The 24,282-nt window shown below is 39.1% G+C and overlaps 1 protein-coding gene, 1 long non-coding RNA gene and 1 pseudogene across 2 annotated transcripts; all 3 read right to left on the reverse strand.

The window, feature by feature from the left end:
• Positions 1-506: 506 nt before the first annotated feature.
• LOC126627050 (NAC domain-containing protein 83-like) lies at positions 507-1,790 on the reverse strand. Its single transcript, XM_050296469.1, has 3 exons — positions 1,548-1,790; positions 1,165-1,436; positions 507-955 (listed from the first exon to the last, which is right to left on the reverse strand). Exons 1-3 carry the CDS (start codon positions 1,726-1,728, stop codon positions 728-730), a joined length of 681 nt encoding a protein of 226 aa, XP_050152426.1. The 5' UTR covers positions 1,729-1,790; the 3' UTR covers positions 507-727.
• A 2,899-nt stretch (positions 1,791-4,689) lies between these two features.
• LOC126626970 (uncharacterized) lies at positions 4,690-20,452 on the reverse strand (annotated as a pseudogene).
• On the reverse strand, positions 13,442-14,773 carry LOC126626983 (uncharacterized). Its single transcript, XR_007624832.1, has 3 exons — positions 14,357-14,773; positions 14,176-14,273; positions 13,442-14,000 (listed from the first exon to the last, which is right to left on the reverse strand). It is a non-coding gene; the product is annotated as an uncharacterized LOC126626983 (long non-coding RNA).
• Positions 20,453-24,282: the final 3,830 nt, after the last annotated feature.

Below are 24,282 nucleotides of genomic sequence, written 5' to 3' on the forward strand. Positions count from 1 at the left end.
GTCCAAATATTTTTGTTGAAACTTGATACACCAAAATCACTATTCATATTTTTAATTTACTTTATCTATAGAAGATTACCATGCATGTTATACTGTCAAAGAAGAGAGAAAAAACTTGTGTGAGGGTATCTGAAGCAATTCATTAATTGTTAGGGCAGCTTTCACAAGAATATTAGACGCTCGGTATTGTGGTCCCACGCCCGGTATAAAAGATGCCCTAATTGGGTAGCCCAAGCTATATTAATTTTTTCTCCAAAGGAGGATGCTGAGAATTGGGTTCAGTATTCTAAACGTTACCAACTTTTACATCCACCAATCTCTCAGAGCACTAAAGTTTCTGGAAGTACTTTAATATCTGAGTAATGTTATTCTTATCATGTTTTTATACCATATTGCTATACCACCTATTTGATGTGGTCAACCACATTATTTGAAAAATTTGCAAAACTTAAGGAAAGAAAGGAGAAAGACTCCTCGTATACCATAATCATTATTTAATTAATGAGTTTTTCTCAATTATTATTTTATTAAATAATGAACTAAATTTAAAAATATGATTAATTCAAATGATGTGGTTGTCCACATTAAATGCCACCTAAAATGGTATGAAAATGTGGTACAAAAACATAGTATGAATACTCTTAATATCTTCCAAGAAAAAAAGATTCATTTCCTATCATGATCGAACACGACACACGAAGAACGATGCTACATTTAATTAATATGATCAAAATTTAGGGCAGCTACTGATTTCTTCACCACATTCTTCACTTGGGGAAGTTACTTCTGTGATCCCACTTGAACTTGAACAAGAGGAGGAAGAAGATGCAGGATTCGCATTATTGTTAACTTTGATGCTGTTGTAATTCACCACAATCTCCTCATTCATCTTGCCACTTCTTTTCTTAGAAAAAACCCGACACAAAACCCAATTTCCTTTTGGCGTTAAAGCATTCTGCATAAAATTAGTTAAGAGTGTCAACTGATGTTTTTTTTCCTTTAATAAGACGGTATATATTCTAATCTACAAGTAGGGGGTGGGATTCGAACAGTTAAGTGCAAAGAGTCGGGCAAAATGCCTTAACCATTTGGCTTAACCCACGTGTTCATGTCAAATATCCTCTTGAATTATTGAGTTTGTGACAAACCTCGTTCTAAACTCACCTCAGTTGCGTGAATGGAAGCTGTAGTTTCTGCATTCACAAGGCAATATTCATGCATGACCCAATCAGTCTTAGAAACATGTGGAGACTTCCCTCTGTAAAATACTAGAGTCTTTTTCTTTCCCACAATATGATTCCTCCTTGAAGATACAATCTTTTTATCTGCGCCGGTTGCTTTCCAGTAACCGGAACTTGTCACCCTGTTGGCTCGGTTTCCATTCCGGTATTTTGACTCCTTGTTGCTGAAGAAATACCTCTCTTGTTCCAAATTACCTGGAAACATACCGCACATAAACTGTCAGTTTTTATAAGTGAAAAAATGACCAAAAAAATTCAGAACTAAGCGAAGTGATTAGTGATAATGTATATGTATTGTGTGCTGACCTGGCAAATCCCAAGGATCATACATGCAAACGTTGATCTCGGGAATAATGGAAGCAGGAAGTGGGCATGAGAAGACTTTGCATCTCAGGTACTGAAAAACTAGCTCTTCATCTGTTGGTTGGAATCGGAAACCAGGAGGCAATCTGATCATCCCATTTCTAACAAATTTGAACTTGTCCATTATTTTGAAAAATGAAAAATGCAAAGGCCTTTATTTCTTGGAACTTATTGGACTCTGTCAAGGATGAGCAAAATGAGAAGCAACCATGTTGAGTATTTATAGATAGAACAAGAGAAGAATTTGGAGATGGTATCTTTTTGAGTGGTTGTACAAGAAAAAGAAAAGAAAAATGATTCCTAACGGTGTGAATATAGAAAGGGACAACAGTACTATTACAGTATTACTGGATGAATACTTTTGATGTTTGACAATTAAAAAATAGTTAATTTGTTTATTCTCAAACAACTGGTGCTGCTAGCAGTGAATCACGACACACTTGTGCTATCTTTGGAAAAAGAACTTTAAAATTTTATGACATTTTAATTAGACTCAATCGTTACAAATGCACTATAAAAACACTAGCAACATAAACTACTCAAGCACTAGAAATTTACTATAAAAACATTACACATGTATGTGTTACCAAAAACGCTAAATAAAAGATTTTTCAAATTGACACCTTGAAATATGTCATTTCAAAATTTTGTATTTAGTCACTTTCAAGTTGTTCTATCTAAATTTTATAGGTGCATCGGTAATAAATTTGTTATAAGTTTATGAAACTTTTAAATTTATCATCCAAACGCATCATTATAAAACTAAGACTTGAAAAAACACTAAATTTATTGTGCAATAATAGTCGAGTATAAGAAAAGTTGGTACAATAACATTTAAGTTTATGAGTTTTTTGCTTTAAAACGGGACTTTAAGCGTTTTTAATTATAAAATGAAGTTTTTGTGAAGCTTTATATCGATATAGCAACCCTTTAAAAAACTTTGACTTACTTACAGATCATTTAATTTCTTGTTTTGTAATGTCTATAATTTGTGATGAAAAAAGCAAATTCTTACATCTCGATGTCCTTGTTATAAAGAGCATCTCATGTGAAAGATGTGTTAACAAGCAATTAATCAAAGAGCATTGAGCTAACCAGTGAGTCTTTTTTATCTTTGGAAAAGTGGACTACCATGGTGAAGTTACTAACAATTTATTTATTTATTTTTTTTTTTGAAAAAAAAAACATCATTGATCTAATCAGTTATATTATATTGGAGTTATGAGGCTTCGGTGAATTTTTTTCAGGTAAGGACACATATTACTCATTATTAATCGAAATGGACAGGTGATGTATTTCTCATTCATATGAAGTCATCCGATGGCATGCTTAACTCATTACCTAGATGGAAAAACACATAAACTGTTAGTAAACTATATGTGGAAGAATTAGTAAGTAAAACTATGTGAAAGTAACATATGAAAAAACACACAAAATTATTTACCTCAAGTGATGTTGGAAAAAACATAAATAAAGAAAATTATTAGGGAATTGAGGAATTTATATTTTTGTACTATACACGATGTAGCAAGTGATATATGTTTTGTCAATTCCTTGAATGTAATCTCTCTAACATTAATCATATATAAAAGGGACCAATATCACTTGAACTATAGGTTTTACTGCAAATTGCATCAATGTGTGCCACCTCAGTTGAAATGTTATTGTAGTGTGCCACTCATATGCAAACAAGACTATCTCGTTTTGCCGCATTTTTTATTATATTAAAGGAAACGAATTACAACCACCATGGAGTGGTTGAATGATTGGGAACGAATTTCAAATCCTTATTCTACATGGTATGTCATGTGTTCGACTTTTGGTACGGGTGGACTGCTATGAGTCCCCACCCCCAAAAGGGTGGACTGCTATGACGAAGTCACCGGTTGGTTCCATTTTTTTTTAAACAAAACGAATTACAAACAGAAAATATACAATTGTAATTTGATAGTATATAATAAATATAAAGCAATGGTTCAAAAAAAAAAAAAAAAAAAAATATATATATATATATATATATAATACATAGCCTAATTTCGTTTAAAAAGTTGCACGTTATTTATGCATGTCTATTTGGAAAAGTGTTTTAATGTTTGAAATATCGATAGTACATACTTGCTTTAAAAGGATATTGTCTCAAGTACATGAAACGTCCGAAAAAGAAACTATGCCAAGTAAAACCTAAAGTTCATGATAACTTGGTAAATCAAACATCGATAGTACATACTTGCTTTAAAAGGATATTGTCTCAAGTACATGAAACGTCCGAGAAAGAAACTAAGCCAAGTAAAACCTAAAGTTCATGATAACTTGGTAAATCAATAATCCCTATACAAAAATTTGGTTATGTTGAGTAACTGTCTCTCTAAAAGCAAAATTCCGTGGACCACTTAAAATAATGCAGCAATAAAAGTAAAACCATATATGCATGCAATAACCGAGCTACGTTCATTACGATACAGTTAATCCCAAATCATTCACAGTAGGCAATATCTTGATTCGTCATCAGATCACTCATCGATTTCATTTTCTTTTGGTTGTTCTTCAAATTAAATTTTTCTTTCTAGTGGTTTGGACTAATTAGTTTACTACTAGCTACTGTTAGGAGTATTAAGATTTTATGGTTATGGAATTGACATGTGTCAAGAGATTAAAAAGTTAGCTAAATTTGTTGTGATTGTAGCTCAAAGTGCAAGCTACTATAGCTATTACTAAATATTTATACCCGCGCGTTGCTGCGGGTTTTAAAGTAGAGTGAAATGCTATATTAAAGACTTGAAAAATGAATTTGCAAAGCAATAACAACATTAATAACAAAGAAAATGGAAAAGTTGGAGAAAAGCTTGAATTGTGAGAAGATATGGATAAACATGAAAGTTTATGTTTTTGGATTAGGATGATCATATTTACAAACAAAAAATTAGCAAATACTTTGTTACAGGGATACAAAAAATATTAGAGCTATATATTCTAATTTAGCTATTCTTTGTGCTCTAAAAACTAAACCAGCTTCTGTACACAAAAAATTAACAAATGCTGGTATACGAAGGTGCAAAAAATATTGTCTAGTTTTGTGCAGAAAGTGGTATTTACAAACCAACAAAGATATCAGACAAAGTTTAATACAGAGTAGGAAAAGATGCAAAATATATTGTAGCAGAGGAGGAAACGTCTTGTAGCAGGAGCATTATCAGTGTTGACATTGAGAAACCAACCTGTACAAAGAAAAATAATGCAAGGCATTTAGAAAGTGATTAAGTTCACAGCTAAGCAGTTTTGAAGCAAAGAATTTAGCAAAATGAAACCATATTTACCTATTTAATTTTTGGATGGACCATCTATTTTTGCATAAGCTTTTTTTCAGCAATTTGATAGGCATTTCATCAAATTCTTTTGGATAACTTCTGAAATTTCTTCTGCTTCACTGTTTTAAATGACCATGACTGATGAGCACATTTTATTGGATAAAACATAAAAAAATGTTGTCCAACTATAATTTGTATCTCTTTACTCAAATTTTGTCTTAAAAAAAAAGATTCTTGACATGTATATATTAATCAAAGCAGAAGATATGAATATTTGAACACAGGGAAGTAAAATAAAACTATCAGATTTTATGATACTATGGAGTTTGAATCTATACCTCTGTTCACTGCCAGTAAACAGAGCCTTCCTCACAGGCTCCCTCTTTCATTTATGTGATTCTCCACTTGTTTCAGGTGGTGAGGTCGAAGATGATACAGTAGTGGAAGATACTATGACTGCTCTTGGTAAGATTTGTGGAGTTATTGGTTCTATAGCTGTATCATCAGACACATTGTAAACCAGCACATCACTTGAGTTGAAACTATTTTTTCTATTTCCGAATCGCAAGTGGAAAATCTTATTTTGCCCAATTAGTCGCAAATACTCATTAGGCAGTTGTTGTTGGTCAATCAATCTCTGATTCATGACCAAATCTTTGCAGGGCATACAAAAGAGTTTTTCTCCAGCTTTGCCAATTATCAAAGCACTAATTTCATTAGTGCTGTCTTCAAGAATCAAATTAACTTTGTACCTATATTTAAAAACTAAATTCCATGAGTTTTTTTAATGGCTTATAACTCATTGTTAACAATCAGAGCAAAGAAGTTTAAAGAACAGAGGTTATAGATTTGAAGTCATTTTTTAGTTGGAAAGAAACAACATGGAATTGAAAATCATAGAAAAGTAAAAAAAAAGACAGAATAACAAACTTGCATATTGAATGTTACCACGGTGTTGGAATTTGGTTAGGGTGTTTCTGACAGATGAGTTGTCCGGTCGATGGGTCCTTATGCATTTGTTTGACACAGCTAGGGCAAGCATTATACCACCAATCATAACGTGTGTCAAAATGTTTGACAAATGCTTTACATAGGAATGTATCATTCTGTCAAATGTTTTATGACACGTGTAAGAGCAACAACAAAATTAGTTTTTGTTCAATATATAAAAATGCAGGTAAATGTTAAAAAAAAAAAAACAAAGATAGAAAAGCATAAATCGTGTTTGTACCATACTTGACCAATCCCGAAACTACCGAGCACCGGCCAACGCTATACTGTTAAGGACCCAGAAGAGTTCCCCTCCGACCAGGAGGCCAATCACTACTCGACACGTGTCAAGATTAGAAGCCAATCAGAGCGCAGCACGTGTCAACATCAAGAACCAATCATAACATGACACATGTCAATGTGACAAAGCTACAAGTTTTTCTATAAATAGGGGTCATTCCCCCACAATATTGCCGAATGCCATTTGTGTTAAATAATTCACAAGAACTCACTAAATTGAGAGCTTGATCTTTTGTACTTGTGTAAGCCCTTCACTACTAATAAGAACTCCTCTACTCCGTGGACGTAGCCAATCTGGGTGAACCACGTACATCCTGTGTTTGCTTCTCTGTCTCTATTCATTTACGTACTTATCCTCACTAGTGACCGAAGCAACCAAGCGAAGGTCACAAAACCTGACACTTTCTGTTGTACCAAAGTCTTCGCTGATTTTGTGCATCAACATTTGGCGCCGTCTGTGGGAAACGACACTTATTCCTACTCTCTTCAGCTGTGTCAAGCTGGTTTCTATCATTCGTACACTTTCTTTTGACCAGGCATCCCTATCCAACATGGGAAGCGAAGGAAGCCACAGCACACAGAATGACACCCCCCTTGCACATAGTGCGAAACAACGAAAGAAGGAAGGAAAACGAGTTCTTCTTCAAGCTAAAGTCGATGAGTTGGAAGCTCAGAACAACAAGATAGCAATGAGGAATGAGGTCCTCCAGGAGCAATATGAGAAGCTCTTCGAGACACTCCACGAAGCTAGGCAAGCTCAGACACGCGAGATTGTTGCCCCCGTGGAAGTCAACCATCAACTGGGTGCCCTCCAACATGGAGGGTCACATGCATTCGACATAGATATCCCTGATAGGGAACAGATTACCCCTCGACTTGATAATCAACATGAGGCTTCTCTTAACCCAGTTGCTTCGACCCGAACCATGAGAAGTGGAGGGAGACACCTCTTTGCTGAAGGGGCAGAAGGATCGAAAGCCGTCTTTCGCGATTGTCGGGATTTCCTGAAGCAACGTCGAGAGAATTCCATCCATATAAGCTCAAAGATTAATGACCCAAGGATTTCTGAGAGACTCGGTCCCCTGCCACGGCCCAAGCCGGCCACCAATTTGGGGAAGGGGCAACAAGTCCCAGAGAGACATGAGGGTACAGGGGACTCAGAGGTGTTCCGACAGACATACCCTGGAAGCCAGTACAGCGAGTCCAGGGAAAAATCACATGCCCTTGATCAAACCTTCCTAACTCCAATAAGAGATGGAGATTTACGAAAGAAAGCTCCAGTGACACATAACTCCGCTCAGGACCCCCTTGTCCTACAAATTCTTGAGAAAGTAAACAAGTTGAAGGCTGAACGTCAGGCTGAAATACCTGACTGGAACCAACCCAGGCCTGGCCCTCTTACAAGGAGGATCCTCAACACCCCCCTTCAAGCAAAGACAAAGCAAAAGCTTGGCTTGCAACTTTATACTGGAAAAGAGGACCCGATTGAGCACCTTAACCTCTTTGAGTCCACCATGGCATACCGGATGCACACCGACGAAGAGCGATGTCTTCTATTCCCCTCCACCCTCTCTGGTGGAGCTCTAAATTGGTATTGTCGTCTTACACCTGAGACGGTAGACTCATTTGAGGAATTGAGGAAACTATTTGTTTCCCAACACATTTTCCAAACCGATCGCTTGCACTCTGCAGATGACTTGTACACTATCCGCCAGAAGCCAGACGAGTCATTACGTATGTATGCTGGCCGCTTCAGCCATGAATACTCCCGGTGTGCCGAGGCAGACGACAAGACTGCCCTCAAAGCCTTCACGGCAGGCCTACGTGATTGTTTCTTTAAATACATGATCAATGCCAATACTTGGAAGACTTACTCTGAGGTGATGGCGCAGGCTTATAACCATGCCTCCGCCGAGGCAAAGACATATCAGGAGAAACCCCCTACAACCATCCTTTATCAACAAGTGGGAGGTGGAAGCCAGACTCACCTAAATGAGAAGACCTCGACTTCCCAAACAGCAGTGGCACCTTCCCATGCCTTGCATAATGCTTCACCGAATCAACAGACATATCAATTTCAAGGCAAGAGGAAGGATTTCCATCCTCACCACTCTCCTTTCAGTAAAAAAAGTAAGGGACACTATCCCGATAACCAAGGGTATCGCCACAATAACGCTCGCCCCCAGGCAGTCAATGCAGTGGGTCAAACCCGCGTCAAGATACCCCCTACCCCAAGGTATGAGACATACACGCCCTTGAATGCCACATGTGCGGCCATTTACCCCAGCATAGCTCACCTGATACCAAAGCCAAAGCCGAGGCACCCAGATTACACGCCCCCGAATAACGCGGGCACGTTTTGTTGCTACCATGAGCATAACGGCCATGATAGCGAGAAATGTATCATCCTCCGTGATCGTATTGAAGCTTTGGCACGAGAAGGAAAAATTGATCAATTCCTTCTTCACCCTCAAAGGGATAACCGTAACCAACGCCAGGTGAATGTCATATATTCCATAAGCGGCGGCACACCCATATCTGAATCTTCCAATAGGGCCATGAAAAACAGTGAACGAATTCTGAGGCCTGGTCACCAAGTGTTTCACGTGGAAGACATCAGGGGAGGGAAGTATCAAAAGCCTAACTGGGATCCGATATGTTTCTACCCTGAGGAAGAAAGATGCATCATCTACCCTCATAACGACCCATTGATCGTGGAGGCTCACATAGCCAACTTTGATGTTCGACGAATCCTCGTAGACACAGGGGCTTCGGTCAATATCATGTTTGCCGAAGCTTTCAGGGCACTCAGTGTAGCTGAACACTTGCTCGATCGCTCGATTTCTCCTCTGATAAGCTTCTCCGGTGATATCGTGCAACCCTTAGGGAGCATACATTTACCCTTTACTATTGGTACAGGCCCTTACACGGCTACCATTACCACTACCTTCCTAGTGGTTGACTGCCCAACGGCATACAATGTCATCTTTGGGCGCACAGGCATCAATGATCTCAAGGCTATGGTATCCACGCATATGCTGTTGATGAAATTTCCAACCCCCCATGGCAACGGCTACATCAGAGGAGATCAGCTTAGTGCACGATCATGTTACAACACTTCAGTTAAGCAACAACACTTGCCCAGACCCAAGGAAACCCTGTCTGTACATGACCAAGTCACAAAGACCAGCCTAGATGAAGCGACCTTGGATCTTCCTGATAGCAACAATCAACCCGATGATCCTCGAGATGACTCTTTCACCCAGCAAGCCCAACCTGCTGAAGAGTTGGAGAAGGTACCTATCTCAAGAGATCATCCAGACCGCATGGTGAATATTGGCACCACATTGTCACCACCCCTTCGGTTAGCATTGATATCTTTTTTGAAAGAGAACACTGAAGTCTTCGCCTGGTCATACGAGGACATGCCAGGCATCTCTCCCGATGTCATATGTCATCGTTTGAGTATTGACCCCAAGATCAAGCCGGTGAGACAGAAGCGAAGATCTTATGACGCTGAACGATACGAGGCAATGAAAGCAGAAGTTGAAAAACTCAAAGGCATAGGCTTTGTCCGCGAAGTCAATTACCCGACATGGGTAGCAAATGTGGTCCTTGTTAGGAAAAATCCGACCAAAGAAAGTCTTTCGCTTCAAAAGGTCTTGTGGAGGATGTGTGTTGACTACACCGACCTAAACAAAGGGTGTCCGAAAGATAGTTTCCCTCTTCCTCTTATTGACAGGCTTATAGACTCTACGGCAGGGTGTGAGCTCTTGAGCTTTATGGACGCTTATTCAGGATACAACCAAATCCTCATGAACCCCTCAGACCAAGAACACACGGCCTTCACTACTGACAGGGGACTATATTGCTATAAAGTCATGCCTTCGGCCTAAAGAATGTAGGAGCAACTTATCAGAGACTGGTCAATTCAATGTTCGCCGAACAAATTGGGAAGAACATGGAAGTTTACGTTGATGATATGCTAGTCAAAAGCAAACATGCTGACCAACACATCACCGACCTATCTGAAACTTTCACCATTCTAAAGAGGTATCGAATGAGATTGAACCCCAACAAATGTGCCTTCGGCGTGGGCTCTGGCAAATTCTTAGGCTTCATGATTAGCCAACGAGGCATTGAAGCTAACCCTGAAAAGATCAAAGCAATCCTCGACATGAAAGAGCCAATAACTTCAAAAGACATCCAAAGCCTTACTGGCAAGGTGGCAGCCTTAACCAGATTCATCTCTAAGGCCACAGACAGATGTGCTCATTTCTTCAAAGCACTTAAGGGAAATAAGAAGTACATTACATGGACGGAGGAATGTGCCAAGGCATTCAGGAACCTCAAAGAGTACATGAGTAAAGCCCCTCTGCTCTCCAAACCAGAAGTTGGTGACACTCTCATCATCTATCTATCGGTTTCGGCTTCAGCAGTCAGTTCTGTTCTTATTCGAATGGACAGTGGTGTCGAACGGCCCGTCTACTACGCTAGCAAGGCCCTACAAGATGCGGAGACACGATACTCCAACATTGAGAAATTAGCTCTAGCATTGGTCATGTCTGCTCGGAAACTTCGCCCTTATTTCCAAGCACACGCCATCATCGTGCTTACCAATCACCCTCTTCGACAGATACTCCAGAGTCCTGACACGTCTGGGCGAATGATCAAATGGGCGATAGCATTGGGTGAGTTTGACATCTCCTACCAACCAAAACCAGCCGAAAAAGGTCAAGCAGTAGCAGATTTCATCGCCGACTTCACATATCCTGTTGACATTGCTTCTACACCTGAAGCAGTAGCTTCATTACCATCGGAAGCTCAGAAAGTAGAATCAACGACCTCAGCATGGAGTCTGTATGTTGATGGCTCATCCAACCAACAGGGCTGTGGAGCGGGACTAGTCTTGACTACGCCCGACAAAGTAGCAATGGAGTATGCTCTTCGTTTCAAATTCAAGGCATCAAACAATGAGGCCGAGTATGAAGCCCTTCTAGCAGGATTACGTTTGGCCAAACACCTCGGGGTTAAACAAATTGATATTTTCAGTGACTCCCAATTAGTGGTCAACCAGGTTACCAACAACTTTGATGCTAAGGACAGCTCCATGGCAGCATATCTTGCGCAAACACAACTTTTGCTCAAGCACTTCCACTACCAGATCACCCAAGTTCCTCGAGCGGCAAACAGTCATGCAGACGCCCTGGCTCGCCTCGCCTCAGCTGTGGAAGACAAGATTGGAAGAAAAATTCATGTCGAACTGCTGGCAACACCAAGCACCATGGCCGCAGAAGTATGCAACTTACAACAGGGGGATAGTTGGATCACCCCGATCTATAATTTCCTTGCTCATGGCACCCTCCCAAATGATAAAGTCCAGGCTAAGCAAATTCGATACAAGTCTACCCGCTACCTGATCATCAATGATCAACTCTATAAGCGAGGTTTTAGCCTGCCATACTTAGGTGTCTTACGCCTGCCGAGGCGGAAATCGTCCTTCGGGAAATACATGAGGGAGTCTGTGGAGATCATGCTGGATCTCGGTCCCTAGCACACAAGACTTTTCGCCAAGGATATTACTGGCCAACACTCCACCAGGACGCCATCAAAGTATCCCGCTCATGTGACAAATGTCAACGATATGCAACTATTCCTCATTCCCCTCCAGAGCCTCTTACTCCTATGATCAGCCCTTGGCCCTTCGCCCAGTGGGGACTTGATTTGATCGGCCCAATGCCGGCAGGGAAGGGCAAAGTCTGTTACGCAGTCGTTGCAGTGGACTACTTCACAAAGTGGGCCGAAGTAGAACCCTTGGCAACCATTACTGAGGCAAAGATAGAAGACTTCGTGTGGAAGAACATCCTTTGTAGATTCGGCATTCCCAATGCGATAGTCACTGACAATGGGCGACAGTTTGACAACAAGAAGTTCAGGTTGTTCTGCTCTAAGTTCAACATCAACTTATGCTTTGCCTCTCCAGCTCATCCCCAGTCTAATGGACAAGTTGAGGCCATCAACAAAATAATCAAGCGCACTTTGAAAACCAGCTTGGACAAAGCTAAAGGCTGTTGGCCAGAATTTGTACCCCAAGTTCTTTGGTCATATCGCACTTCATATCGGACTTCAACAGGAGAAACTCCATTCTCACTTGCCTTTGGCACAGAGGCGGTTGTCCCTGTTGAGCTCGAGCAAGCAACATTCCGAGTCCAGAACTACATTCAAAGTGAAAATGACAAACAACTCACCCTCAACTTGGATTTAGTCGAGGAACACAGAAACCAAGCTCACTTGAGGAATGTCGCCTACAAGCAGCGCATCTCCAACTATTATGACTCTAGGGTCAAGCCTCGTTCTTTCAAAATAGGAGACTGGGTCTTAAAGAAAAGATTACTCTGCGACAGAGTCCCGAGTGAAGGCACACTTAGTCCAAACTGGGATGGACCGTATGAAGTCATTGGCATCAGTCGCCCTGGCTCTTACACACTTAGAAGCTCCGATGGCAAGACCCTTGGCCATCCATGGAACGCTGATCACTTGAAGTACTACTACAAATAGACTCACGATGTACAAGTGTTGAGCTATAGCCGTTCGGCATCCTATGTAATGAAGGCCATTTGGCAATGAATTCAATAAAGAGGTAATTTAGCCAACTCAGTCCTCACTCTTTTACATTCATAGCAAGCGATGCCGGAACCCTTCTCAATCAGAAAGCAATCCGTCTTCCACAGTCACTACAAAACAAGCAAATGAAGACCGTGTCAAGCGCCAAAAAAAAAAAAAAAAAAAAAAACAGCTTCATCCAAAAAGCTTCACCCGAAAAGCTTTACCTCCAAAGCTTCACCCACAAAGCTTCACCTAAAAAGCTTCACCCAAAAAGCTTCACCCGAAAAGCTTCACCTCCAAAGCTTCACCCACAAAGCTTCACCTAAAAAGCTTCACCCACAAAGCTTCACCCAAAAAAAAAACTTCACCCGAAAAGCTTCACTTAAAAAAGCTTCACCTACAAAGCTTCACCTAAAAAATCTTCACCTAGAAAGCTCCCTCTACATACTTTCATCTACAAAGCTTCACCATCAAAGCTTCACCTCGAAAGCTTCATCTACAAAGCTTCACCATCAAAGCTTCACCTAGAAAGCTTCATCTACAAAGCTTCATCTACAAAGCTTCACCATCAAAGCTTCACCTAGAAAGCTTCATCTACAAAGCTTCACCATCAAAGCTTCACCTCGAAAGCTTCATCTACAAAGCTTCAACACCAAAGCTTCACCTACAAAGCTTCAACACAAAACCTTGCTCCAAATAAACAAATTTTGTTCACAAAACCCAAGATGCCCTTGAACTTGTACAAAAACACTTGGGTAAACATAAACATTTTTTGTTTTACACCCACAAGGGCCCAAAATTTTCCTTCTTATTTATTCACTTATATATGTTCCCAAACATATTATAATAGATCCAACAACAAGCCAAAGTCCCAAGTTTCATAATGGACAAAAGTACAAGCAATTCATCAATAATGAAGGTGCTACAAAAATTGGAATCTGCCCCAAAATAGAAATCCAACCCAAGAGACTTTTTCTCTCTCTCCCTCTTCCGCCTCCTTTCATCTATCAAATTTCTGAAACCTCTGCTCTTCTCCAATGGAGCTGAATTTTGGACACCCTATAGTTCTTGAGCATATGAACAACTTTCAAGAAGGAACCATTTCTGTTTGAGCGACGGAAATTAAAGTGTTGAAGCTCCAAACATGACAGTCGGATTCTTGCAGATTTCGAAGCTGCTGTGATGTTTCGAAGATCTGGAAATATTTAACCATTAGTTCATTCTGAATTTTTGATATGTTATGAAAGAGACGATGAGGAACAACTTCAATGAAGAAAGCATGCCGATCTGAACAATAGAAAATGGAGTTTCGAAGCTCACAACAAATCTGACGGGTTGACAGAAAAATAATAACCAGTCATTCATCATACCTGGATTTCTGGAGTTATACTGCTCCGAGGGATCTCAAATTTGGATATGTTGTAGTTCACGAGCTGAGGAACAACTTCAATGAAGAAAGCATACCGATCTGAACAAGAGAAAATGGAGTTTCGAAGCTCACAACAAATCTGACGGGTTGACAGAAAAATAATAACCAGGCATTCATCATACCTGGATTTCTGGAGTTATACTGCTCCGAGGGATCTCAAATTTGGATATGTTGTAGTTCACAAGCTGAGGAACAACTTCGATGAAGAAAGTATGTTGATCTGAACAAGAGAAAATGGAGTTTCGAAGCTCACAACAAGTCTGACGGATTAACAGAACATTGATGAACAGTTACTCATCATACTTGAATTTCTGAAGTTGTACTACTCCGATGGATCTCAAATTTGGATATGTTGTAGTTCACAAGATAAGGAAAAACTTTCATGAAGACGACTTTGCAATCTGAGCTATAGAGAAAGGTGTTATCTTGCATCCACTCAGGCTGATTAGTGGAAACGAAAAGCAATTCCACCAAAGAAAAGATGAAAAAGAGAGAAAAGCTACTAATTGCACTTGATCTTGTCTAGTCAATAGCATGCAGCATCAAACACACAAAAGTTGGAAATATTTTTAGATAAAGCATATACGAATGTGTGACATCGAAACAAGGATTCGTTACTTTGACAAATTAGTAACACGCGAGACACCTCATTCGGCAACTCTCTTCGCCTGAAGACTTGGGGGACTCCCACCATATGCTACTGCACCTTGATACTCGGCAGTCTCACAACCACTCAGTGACTTGGATTTTTCAAGTCTCCAACCGAGAAGTTTTCCTCACTCGGGAAATTAAGGGAACACTACCTCAAACTACATGCTTCACTCACAAAGCTTCAACAATACAGGTTTCAACAAAAGCAAAAATTCAAAGAACTTTATGAAGAAGGCTTTGGTGTATTTAACACAATATGTTGAAATGAAGCAAAGCTTATTTATTAATATTTTCGATAAGCCACAAATATGTACATATACATGAGTCAAAATAAACAAACAAAAGGGAGCCTTCACAAAGGTTGCTTAGGGGAAGTCTCAGCAGTCGGTAGAGCCCCAGAAAGAGAAAGCACCGGAGGGTGGTTATCCGGAGCCTCAGTACTTGACAAAACCCCAGAAGGAGGAGGCATTGGAGGTTCATCATTTGAAGCTTCATTACCAGGTACAACCCTAGAAGACGAAGGCAATAAATGCCTTTGGAACAAACCCACAAACCGCTGATGATCAAGTAAAACCTTACCATCAGATTCCTTCATCTGGTCAAACTTCCTCTTCATGTTTGTAGCATAGTCATGGGCGAGCCGGTGCAACTGCTTATTCTCATGCTTGAGCCCTCTAATCTCCTGTTTGAGACTCATCACTTCAGCAGCCAATGATTCAACTTTGCGGGTTCTAGCAAATAGGCGTTGGGCCATATTAGACACAGAACTTGCACACTGAACACTAAGAGCCAAAGAGTCCTTAACAGCCAACTCATCAGACCGTTTGGAAAGTAGTCTGTTATCTTTGGGAGTGAGAAGGTTCCTGGCCACCACTGCAGCGGTCATATCATTCTTCATCACAGAATCCCCAACGGTAAGAGGACCGGTAGGGGATATGAAGGATGGGCGCCATATGTTGTCTGGAGAAGGCGTGGCTGTCTCTTCTCCAAGGTTCAAGTCAAAACGACGGTCGGAGGGTCCAGACATTTTCAAATGTGTTGAAGAGGGAAGAGGTCAGACAAATCAAGATCTTAGAAGTGCAAGAAATGAGCTTCTACTGGTAGAGATTCAAGTGTGCTGTGGAACTTAATGTCAGCCTCTATAAAAATCTGCACTCGACGGAGCTTCAGAAATCGAAGAGGCGTTTGCTTTCTCAAAAGCTGGGCTGTTCAGAGACCACGATGGCCGATCTCAGAAATCGAAGAGGCGTTTACTTTCTCAAAAGCTGGGCTGCTCAGAGACCACGAGGGCCGATCTCAGAAATCGAAGAAGCACCTGCTTTTTCAGCCTCGTCAGCACCTGTCACATGCACAATCAGCTTTGCGGAAATTACGGGCACTCTGTCGAAGATTTCTGGTGAAGTAGAAAGCACGTGAATCTTACTGTTCAATCACCGCTCTCCATATGCACCATCAACTCCTCGGGTACCACATATAACTTTGTCAAAGATCTCTGACAAAGTTTAGGCACGAGAATTTCGAAGTTCCAGCTACCCTACTATTACCCATAAGGGTAAAGGAACAGCACCACTGCTTGACAACTGGAAAGTCCCTATGTGTGTCGACCTCCGTGTTTTGCGGCAAGACAGGTTGGCAAGAACGTCCAACCTTTACTCACATTCGAGAAAAGACTCCCAACATAATTACTTTCTAAAAAACCGGAGTAGCACCGCTTTCCGAATCTCGAGAGTCAGATCCTCGACGGGATTGCTTGTTCGAAAACCGAAGAGGCACAACTCTCAGAACTTCGAGAGCCAGATTTCCTTAGATAAAGCTTGTCTGTAATCTTCACACGTAACATCAGCTTTCCAGATACCACATACCACTTTTTCAAAGTGCTCTGACAAAATTAAAACACGTGAAGCTGGCAGCTCCCACTACATTGCTGTGACCAAGAAGGGTAAAGGAATAGCATTACTACTTGTTATTGGGAAATCCCTATATACATTGACCTCCCTCCTCAACGGACAAAAAAACCTGCAAAAATGCTCAACCCTTTCTCGCATTCGAAAAGGCACCCTCAACATAACCTCTCGAAATACTCAGCTTTATTTCCCCCCGATAATGCCTCAGCAAATAAGCCACACCAAGAACAAGAGTATCTCATATCATCAGGGTCGAAAGCAAGAGTATCCCATATCATGCTTTCTCCTTGTCTTTGTCTTTGTCCTTGTCCACACCTGCAGGACAAGGAGAAAAAGAGCAGTCAGTCGGAACCTGAAATCAAACCTCCAATTTGGAACTGACTGCCTGGAGCCTTTGCCTGGTTGCTTACTTAGCATTGCTCTCGAGTACTCATCCTCAACTGCTGTCAAGGTCACGAATTCCACCGGCAAATACCTCATGACAGTTGATCAGATATTGGCTCTTTACACTGAAGCTGCCAAGCGTGGATGAGTCACTATGAAGGAATGTTCTGAAGGACCATTTAAATGCAAAGGTTGCACACCACTTCTGCCATGCAAAAGATTGAAGCAGAAGGTTCAACGGTGAGCTGAAACAGATCACTACAGCACGACACCTTTCCATACCACATTCATTATTCCGTCAACAGCAAAAGTATCCCATATCATCAAGGTCGAACGTACTCTAGATTTGATGGACTTGTTTTGACCCTCAAATTTTTGAGTCGGCCCTATACTCTGAAGGGCACCAGAAAACCCTCCAGCACAGTTCAAGAATAAGCCTGTGGAAAGTTACTTCTTCAAAAGCAAAAGTATCTCATATCATCTCTTATCCATTTGCTTCTCCTTATCCTGGCAGTTGAATGAGAGACAAGGAGAATGAGAACAATCAACCGGAAGCCGACGTCAAACCTCTGATCCTGGGTTGCTTACTTGGAAGTTTGACTGCTTACCTTGTCTGTCACCTCTTTCGGCAGATCTCCTAGCTCGGCGACTTGGGGGACTCCTACTATAGGGTTTGTATCACACTTGACTAAGCCCGAAACTACAACTAAGCTTCAAGTGAAATTGATACATTACCTTGTGCGTCAACATCAGCTAAATACACCATTCCCGGATGGAGGAAAGGTACTTCCAGAGAATGGCAGATGAAGATCAGACCACACTTCGGTACTTAGAAGTTTCGTGATTACTCAAGGGATTGGATCTTGCAAGTCCCCAACCGAGGAGTTTCCCTCACTCGGGAACTTAGGGGAGCACTGTTTGTACCATACTTGACCAATCCCGAAACTACCGAGCACCGGCCAACGCTATACTGTTAAGGACCCAGAAGAGTTCCCCTCCGACCAGGAGGCCAATCACTACTCGACACGTGTCAAGATTAGAAGCCAATCAGAGCGCAGCACGTGTCAACATCAAGAACCAATCATAACATGACACATGTCAATGTGACAAAGCTACAAGTTTTTCTATAAATAGGGGTCATTCCCCCACAATATTGCCGAATGCCATTTGTGTTAAATAATTCACAAGAACTCACTAAATTGAGAGCTTGATCCTTTGTACTTGTGTAAGCCCTTCACTACTAATAAGAACTCCTCTACTCCGTGGACGTAGCCAATCTGGGTGAACCACGTACATCCTGTGTTTGCTTCTCTGTCTCTATTCATTTACGTACTTATCCTCACTAGTGACCGAAGCAACCAAGCGAAGGTCACAAAACCTGACACTTTCTGTTGTACCAAAGTCTTCGCTGATTTTGTGCATCAACAAATCGTTTGTATACCTTATACAAATCAGGATCCAAAAAGGCCAGCTCATCTATTGTTACTCTTCTTGCTGTACACAAAATTTCAGCCTCATTTGCCTGCCTTGAAGAAGAAGGTAGTATTTTTACAGGGACTTTATAGGTTGAGAACCTGCAAGTTTAAAAAGAAAATAAGAAATTTTGAAAAATCAGCATGTTTAGAGGTTTTAACAGGAATGACGATTTTAGAAGTGCACTGACATTGATTTATATGAGTTAACCTCCGGGATGTCTGGGTCGATGAAAAAAAGGGAGGAGCCAGTACTATTCAAGATGATGTTCTCTGTTGATGGCAAAAAATAATAACAGAATTGTAAAACAAATATTAGCAAATATCATAGATGAGTAAATGTTTTTAATTGGATGGTAGATGTTTAAATGTGAGGAAAAAATTGTAATGGATACATATAAAAATGTGGTAAAATAATTTGAACATGCAATGCTAGAAACGAAATATAAACTGTAACAAATAGGTTCTAACAGTGTATAAATAAGAAATAAAAAAGAAAAAAAATAAGATATAGCAAGAAATGTAAGAACATATCCAAGTACAGATAGAAAAAATGGGTTTTAGTTAAATGAGTTACCTAGGTAAATCTTGACTTTTAAACTTGTAAATACAACAATAATCGGCAAAGACAACTTCTGGATCGATAAAGACAAAAAGCTTCTGCAATATCTGCCCACAATGTAACAGACAATTCTTCTTTTCTGTGCACAAAACAAATGAGAAACAAACACTAAATTTTCTTCCCAGCCTAACAGAGAAAATGATATTAACAAATTGGAATTGCAACAGTTAAGGAAAAGAACAACATGATATTCTCAATGTGTATATCACACTTCTGCGCTAGTCTTTGATTAATCTGTTTTGATTCCAATTGCTGGACCGCAGTTATATGGCCAATCACATCTTATGATTTAAAAAGTTAATACAAAAATAAAGTCAAAACTCATTTCATTGAAAAAATAACAGAAATGTTTTTAATTGATTGACATGTAGATACAGACATATATATATATAGACAAATATACACGTATTGATGTTACCTGTAAGAATATCATCTCTGTTCAGACGGGGATAGAGCATGTTGAAATCTAGTAGGAAAAACCGATGTCGAGGGATGGGTGGAAAGATGGTAGATAGTTTTTTAAATACTGTTGTACCAGTGAATATAACCTGGGTTTCATGCGGCACCACTTTATACTGTCTTTTGATTTTGACCGTGCGAAATTTCATGATTTCGTAACAACTACCAGCGTCAATCTTTGAGACTACCAGTTCACAATCGATGTCTGACGCAGATGCTTCAACCGCTTTGTTCTTCGTAATTGATCATATGCCATATTAAGAAAAAAAAAACAAAAAAAAAAAACAGAATTAAAAAACTTATGAGCAAGTAAATAGCAAAAAACATTATATTTTGGTACATAGAGATTGAATGAGCACAATGGATAAATAAACTAACTGAAAATATGTCAACTATCACAACCAAGATTTAAAAAACACTTTAGACATGTTAAAAAATCAAACTGTTGAAAAAAAAAAGAAATATAAAAACATAAATATAAATTAACAAACTAACAAATGAAAAAAAAAACTTATGACATAACTATAACTGTTAAAATACTTAATTTAAATTATGGGACAATGATGGCTTACCGTTTCATCAACCAAGATACAGTGTAGTGTTACGTATTTGTGAACAATTGCATAAATGCTAGATTTCCATATCCTACATACACGAATCTTTATTTTGTCTGCTTTAATGTAAGGACACAATTCTGCAATAGGGGGTGACCTTAACTGTTTCCATTGAATCTGTTAAAAGAGAAATAAATTTTATAAAGATAAGAATCAGCATAACACAAATCTATAAACAAATATGAAAGAAAGGATTGATTTCTTTCATTCCTAATTAAATAAATGGTTAAAATAATTTGTGGGTAAATGACTACAAACATTACAAAAGGTGTTGTTCTTTTCGCCAATAAATTGCGGGATTCATCAACATCCGTCAAACTCCTACTTCAATTTTACAAAAGCAGCACAGAAAAAATAAAAAATTGAAAACAAAGTTTGACAAAGGGGCACATTGACAGCAAAGTTGCAACAGATTAAGGAAAAATGTTGAATCAAACAATTGGATAACATTTTCTCATGCACCCAAAAAAACCCACAAACTCAAAACCACAAAAATCCAGTCTAAACATTGAATCATATACTTGGATGCACAAAAGATAAACTAACAAATTCAAAATGAAATAAAAATAATTAACAATAAGCAAGCACACTATCCTTCGAATTAAAAGCACATAATTTCAAAACTCTTCACCTTAAACACAGATGTCTTCGCAGGGTGCAAATAAAAACCTTACATTGATTTCGTATTTTCCGAGCAACTGCAGGCTGCAGAATTGCACAAAACACCGACTGAAAGCAACAACACGAAAATTTGCAACGACCCGAAGCAAGAATTTTTTAGGCAAAAAGGATTTAAGCTGTGAGAATGACCGCGAAACAAAGATGGAAATGAGAGAAAACAAAACGGGTTAAAGCGACAGTGAAGCAAAGTTGAAAATGAGAGGAAACAAAATGGAACAAAATAAAACCCAAACAAAGCACCACACGATGACCAACACGTGGGCCTGACAAAACTGTGCTGCATCATATTTTTGTGTCAGGAGAGGCACTGTTAAATTTACTGTGCATCATATTTTTTAATATTTTTCGGTCCATCCACCAACTATACATGGATTTAAAAAATTAAGAATGTATAAATTTTTATTGTTAGTTGTGCCACAAACCACGTGACCCTGTTTTAATCACATTTTTTAAATATTTTTTTTGTTTTCCCAACAGCTATACATGGGTATGCTAAAAGGAGAAAATATTAAAAAACAAAAACCAAACACACCAAACCAGCTTTTCACATTTTTTAATCAATTTTTTACTCTCTAACCAAATTTTTTTATAATTTTTTATTTTTTTTTGTGCTACAAATCATCTGCTTGGGCTTAACTCCTGACATTTTTTAATTTTTTGTCCAACAACCCATTACTTTATCATTTTTTATTTGTTTTTGTGCCATAAATCTTGCATGCAACGTTAGAAAACTAAGAACAGGGTCAAAGAGCACAACTACCAACCAAAAGCAAGTCAGAAAGACAGACATGCAGAATAATAAAAGTAAATTATCTTCCCTAGAAAATACAAAACCCACGCACGGAAACAAAGTCCAAGCCATGCATAACCGGCAAATAGCACAAAATGAGGTCAAATTCGGGATTTTACTGTACAAAAAAGACAAAAAGGAATGCCTGAAACCAACTTGAGGGGCATTTTGGTCCGCACACTGCCCTAGAACAGTAACCACCCGTTTGAGTGTTAGTATATATAGAATGTATGGCTCGTAATAAACAGTTGTAACTAACAAGAAAGATTACTACATTTCCAAAGATTCCTTATCTCTCTAAACCCTCTCAATCTTCTTCTTTCTGCATAACAATTCTTACCAAATTCTTCAATGATTTACATGGTATCATCGTCGGAACAAGCATAGAAGCTTGACGGTTCTTCGATCTTGGTTTCATCTGCTTCCACTACATTTCAAGTTTCCTCTGCAATACTGTGATTCTTTCTGGTAAATTTGGGTGCTTTGTCTTCACCCTTTCTTTTGATTCTACGTTCTACAAAGTGTACACACCAAGTGTTTATGGTTTGTTCTCTGTCAAGATTACTTCAAGATTTCGTCACAATCTGCAACAATGGTGACAGCTTCTTAATTACAGATTCTCCAATCTCCAATCACTTCATTCATTTCATCTGTTTCCAGCTTGGTAAACATGAAATTGGATGATACGAATTATTTGGCCTGGCATTTCCAGATGTAGTCACTTCTTGAAAGTCATAGCATCATTGGGTTTGTTGATGACTCAACAGCATGTCCTGCCCAGTTTAGTCAAGAATCTTTTGATAACTCTGCAGTCTTATCTGGTGATTCCTTCACAAGGGTACCATCAGATGAATATAAAATTTGGAAGATGCATGATAAAGCATTAATGTAGTTAATCACTGCAACTTTGTCTCTTACTGCAATTTCTTGTGCAATTGGCAATACCAGTTCCAAAGATTTATAGACTTGGCTTAAAGAGCAGTTCTCTACAATCACAATAACAAGCATCTTTCAATTCAAATCCGAGCTTCAGACTATAAACAAGGGTAATGATTCCATCACACTATATTTGCAAAAAATTAAAGAAGCAAGAGATTTCTTGACTGCTGCTGGTGTATTTTTTGAGGATGATGATATTGTGATTCTTACACTAAATGGTTTGTCTGCTGAATTCAATACAATAAGATCTATGATTAGGGGTCGTGAAACTGTGATATCATTGAAAGATCTTCAATCTTAACTACTTGCTGAAGAAACTTTGCTTGAAAATGTATCTACATCACCTGTGTTATCTGCACTCATGGCACAAAACAATGGTTTTACTTCTAAGAATCAATCTTTTTCCAACTCTGGTGGCAACCATGTTAGTCCTAACTCTAATGCATACAAGTCTTTCAACAACAACAACAAAGGCAAAAATCGGTTCAATTCCAACTTCAATTCGAAGTTTGGCAACAACAAGAATTTTCATTCAAGTCATGCTCCTGGAATTCTTGGTACATCACCACCAAGATCACAAAACTATGGCTTTTAGGCTTAAACTTGCCAAATTTGTGGGAAAAACAATCATCTGGCCTTTACTCGTCGATTCAGGAATACAAATTCGTCACAGGGATGCTAAATTTGTGTCAAGAACAACCATCTTGCTGATACTTGCAAATATAGAAATACAAATGTTTTTTTAGGTTGTCAAATATGTGGGAATCCCTATCATAGTGCAGAAACATGTTTTCAGAAGACTTCTACTTCCCCAATGAATGTCATGCATGCTACCACACCTAATGGTCATTACTCTCAATTCTCAGTGCCATCTGCACCATCACAACAACAAGTTTGGCTTATTGATTCAGGTGCCAATAATCACATGACTTTAGAATTGAGTAATCTCATTGGCAACCCCATATCCATCAAATGAAACAATCCAGACAGTTAATGGTGACAGTTTAACTATCTCTCACATTGGTTCAACTCTCCTCACAACTCCAATGAAGCCTTTTAAGCTTAATTCTATTCTTTATGTCCTAAAATTGTCTAAAAACCTATTGTTTGTGCATAGGATATGTTTGGATAATAATTGTTGGTTGATTTTCAATGCATTTTCATTTTGGATTCAAGACAAAGCCATAGGGAGGATACTCTATAAAGGGCTGTGTAATAATGGATTGTAACCTATCATCTCACCAAGTTCTCATGCAGTCATTAATAAAGGGTAATATGTAGCTTTTCTTGGACAACAAGTTACAATCAGTATTTGGCATAAGAGACTAGGTCATCCTTCTAATTCCCTAGTCTCTTAAGTTTTAAGAACTTCAAATGCCTTATGTGTTGATATATACTTTCATTGTGTCAAACATGTTTAGAGGGTAAATTTAGTAAACTACCATTTTCTCCTTCAGTTGCAAAGTGTGTAAAACCTTTTGATATTGTACATAGTGATGTGTGGGGCCCTGCTCATTGTGTGTCTTTAGAAG

This window comes from Malus sylvestris, chromosome 6 (genome assembly GCF_916048215.2).
Source record: "Malus sylvestris chromosome 6, drMalSylv7.2, whole genome shotgun sequence".
NCBI lineage: Eukaryota > Viridiplantae > Streptophyta > Magnoliopsida > Rosales > Rosaceae > Malus > Malus sylvestris.

Bases quoted from the DNA above. Each gene is read 5' to 3' on its own strand.
- LOC126627050 (XM_050296469.1), bottom strand. From the start codon at position 1,728: ATGGACAAGTTCAAATTTGTTAGAAATGGGATGATCAGATTGCCTCCT. The intron at 1,437-1,547 runs GTCAGCACACAA...GTATGTTTCCAG, and splicing joins TGATCCTTGGGATTTGCCAG to GTAATTTGGAACAAGAGAGG. The intron at 956-1,164 runs GTGAGTTTAGAA...AATTTTATGCAG, and splicing joins CTTCCATTCACGCAACTGAG to AATGCTTTAACGCCAAAAGG.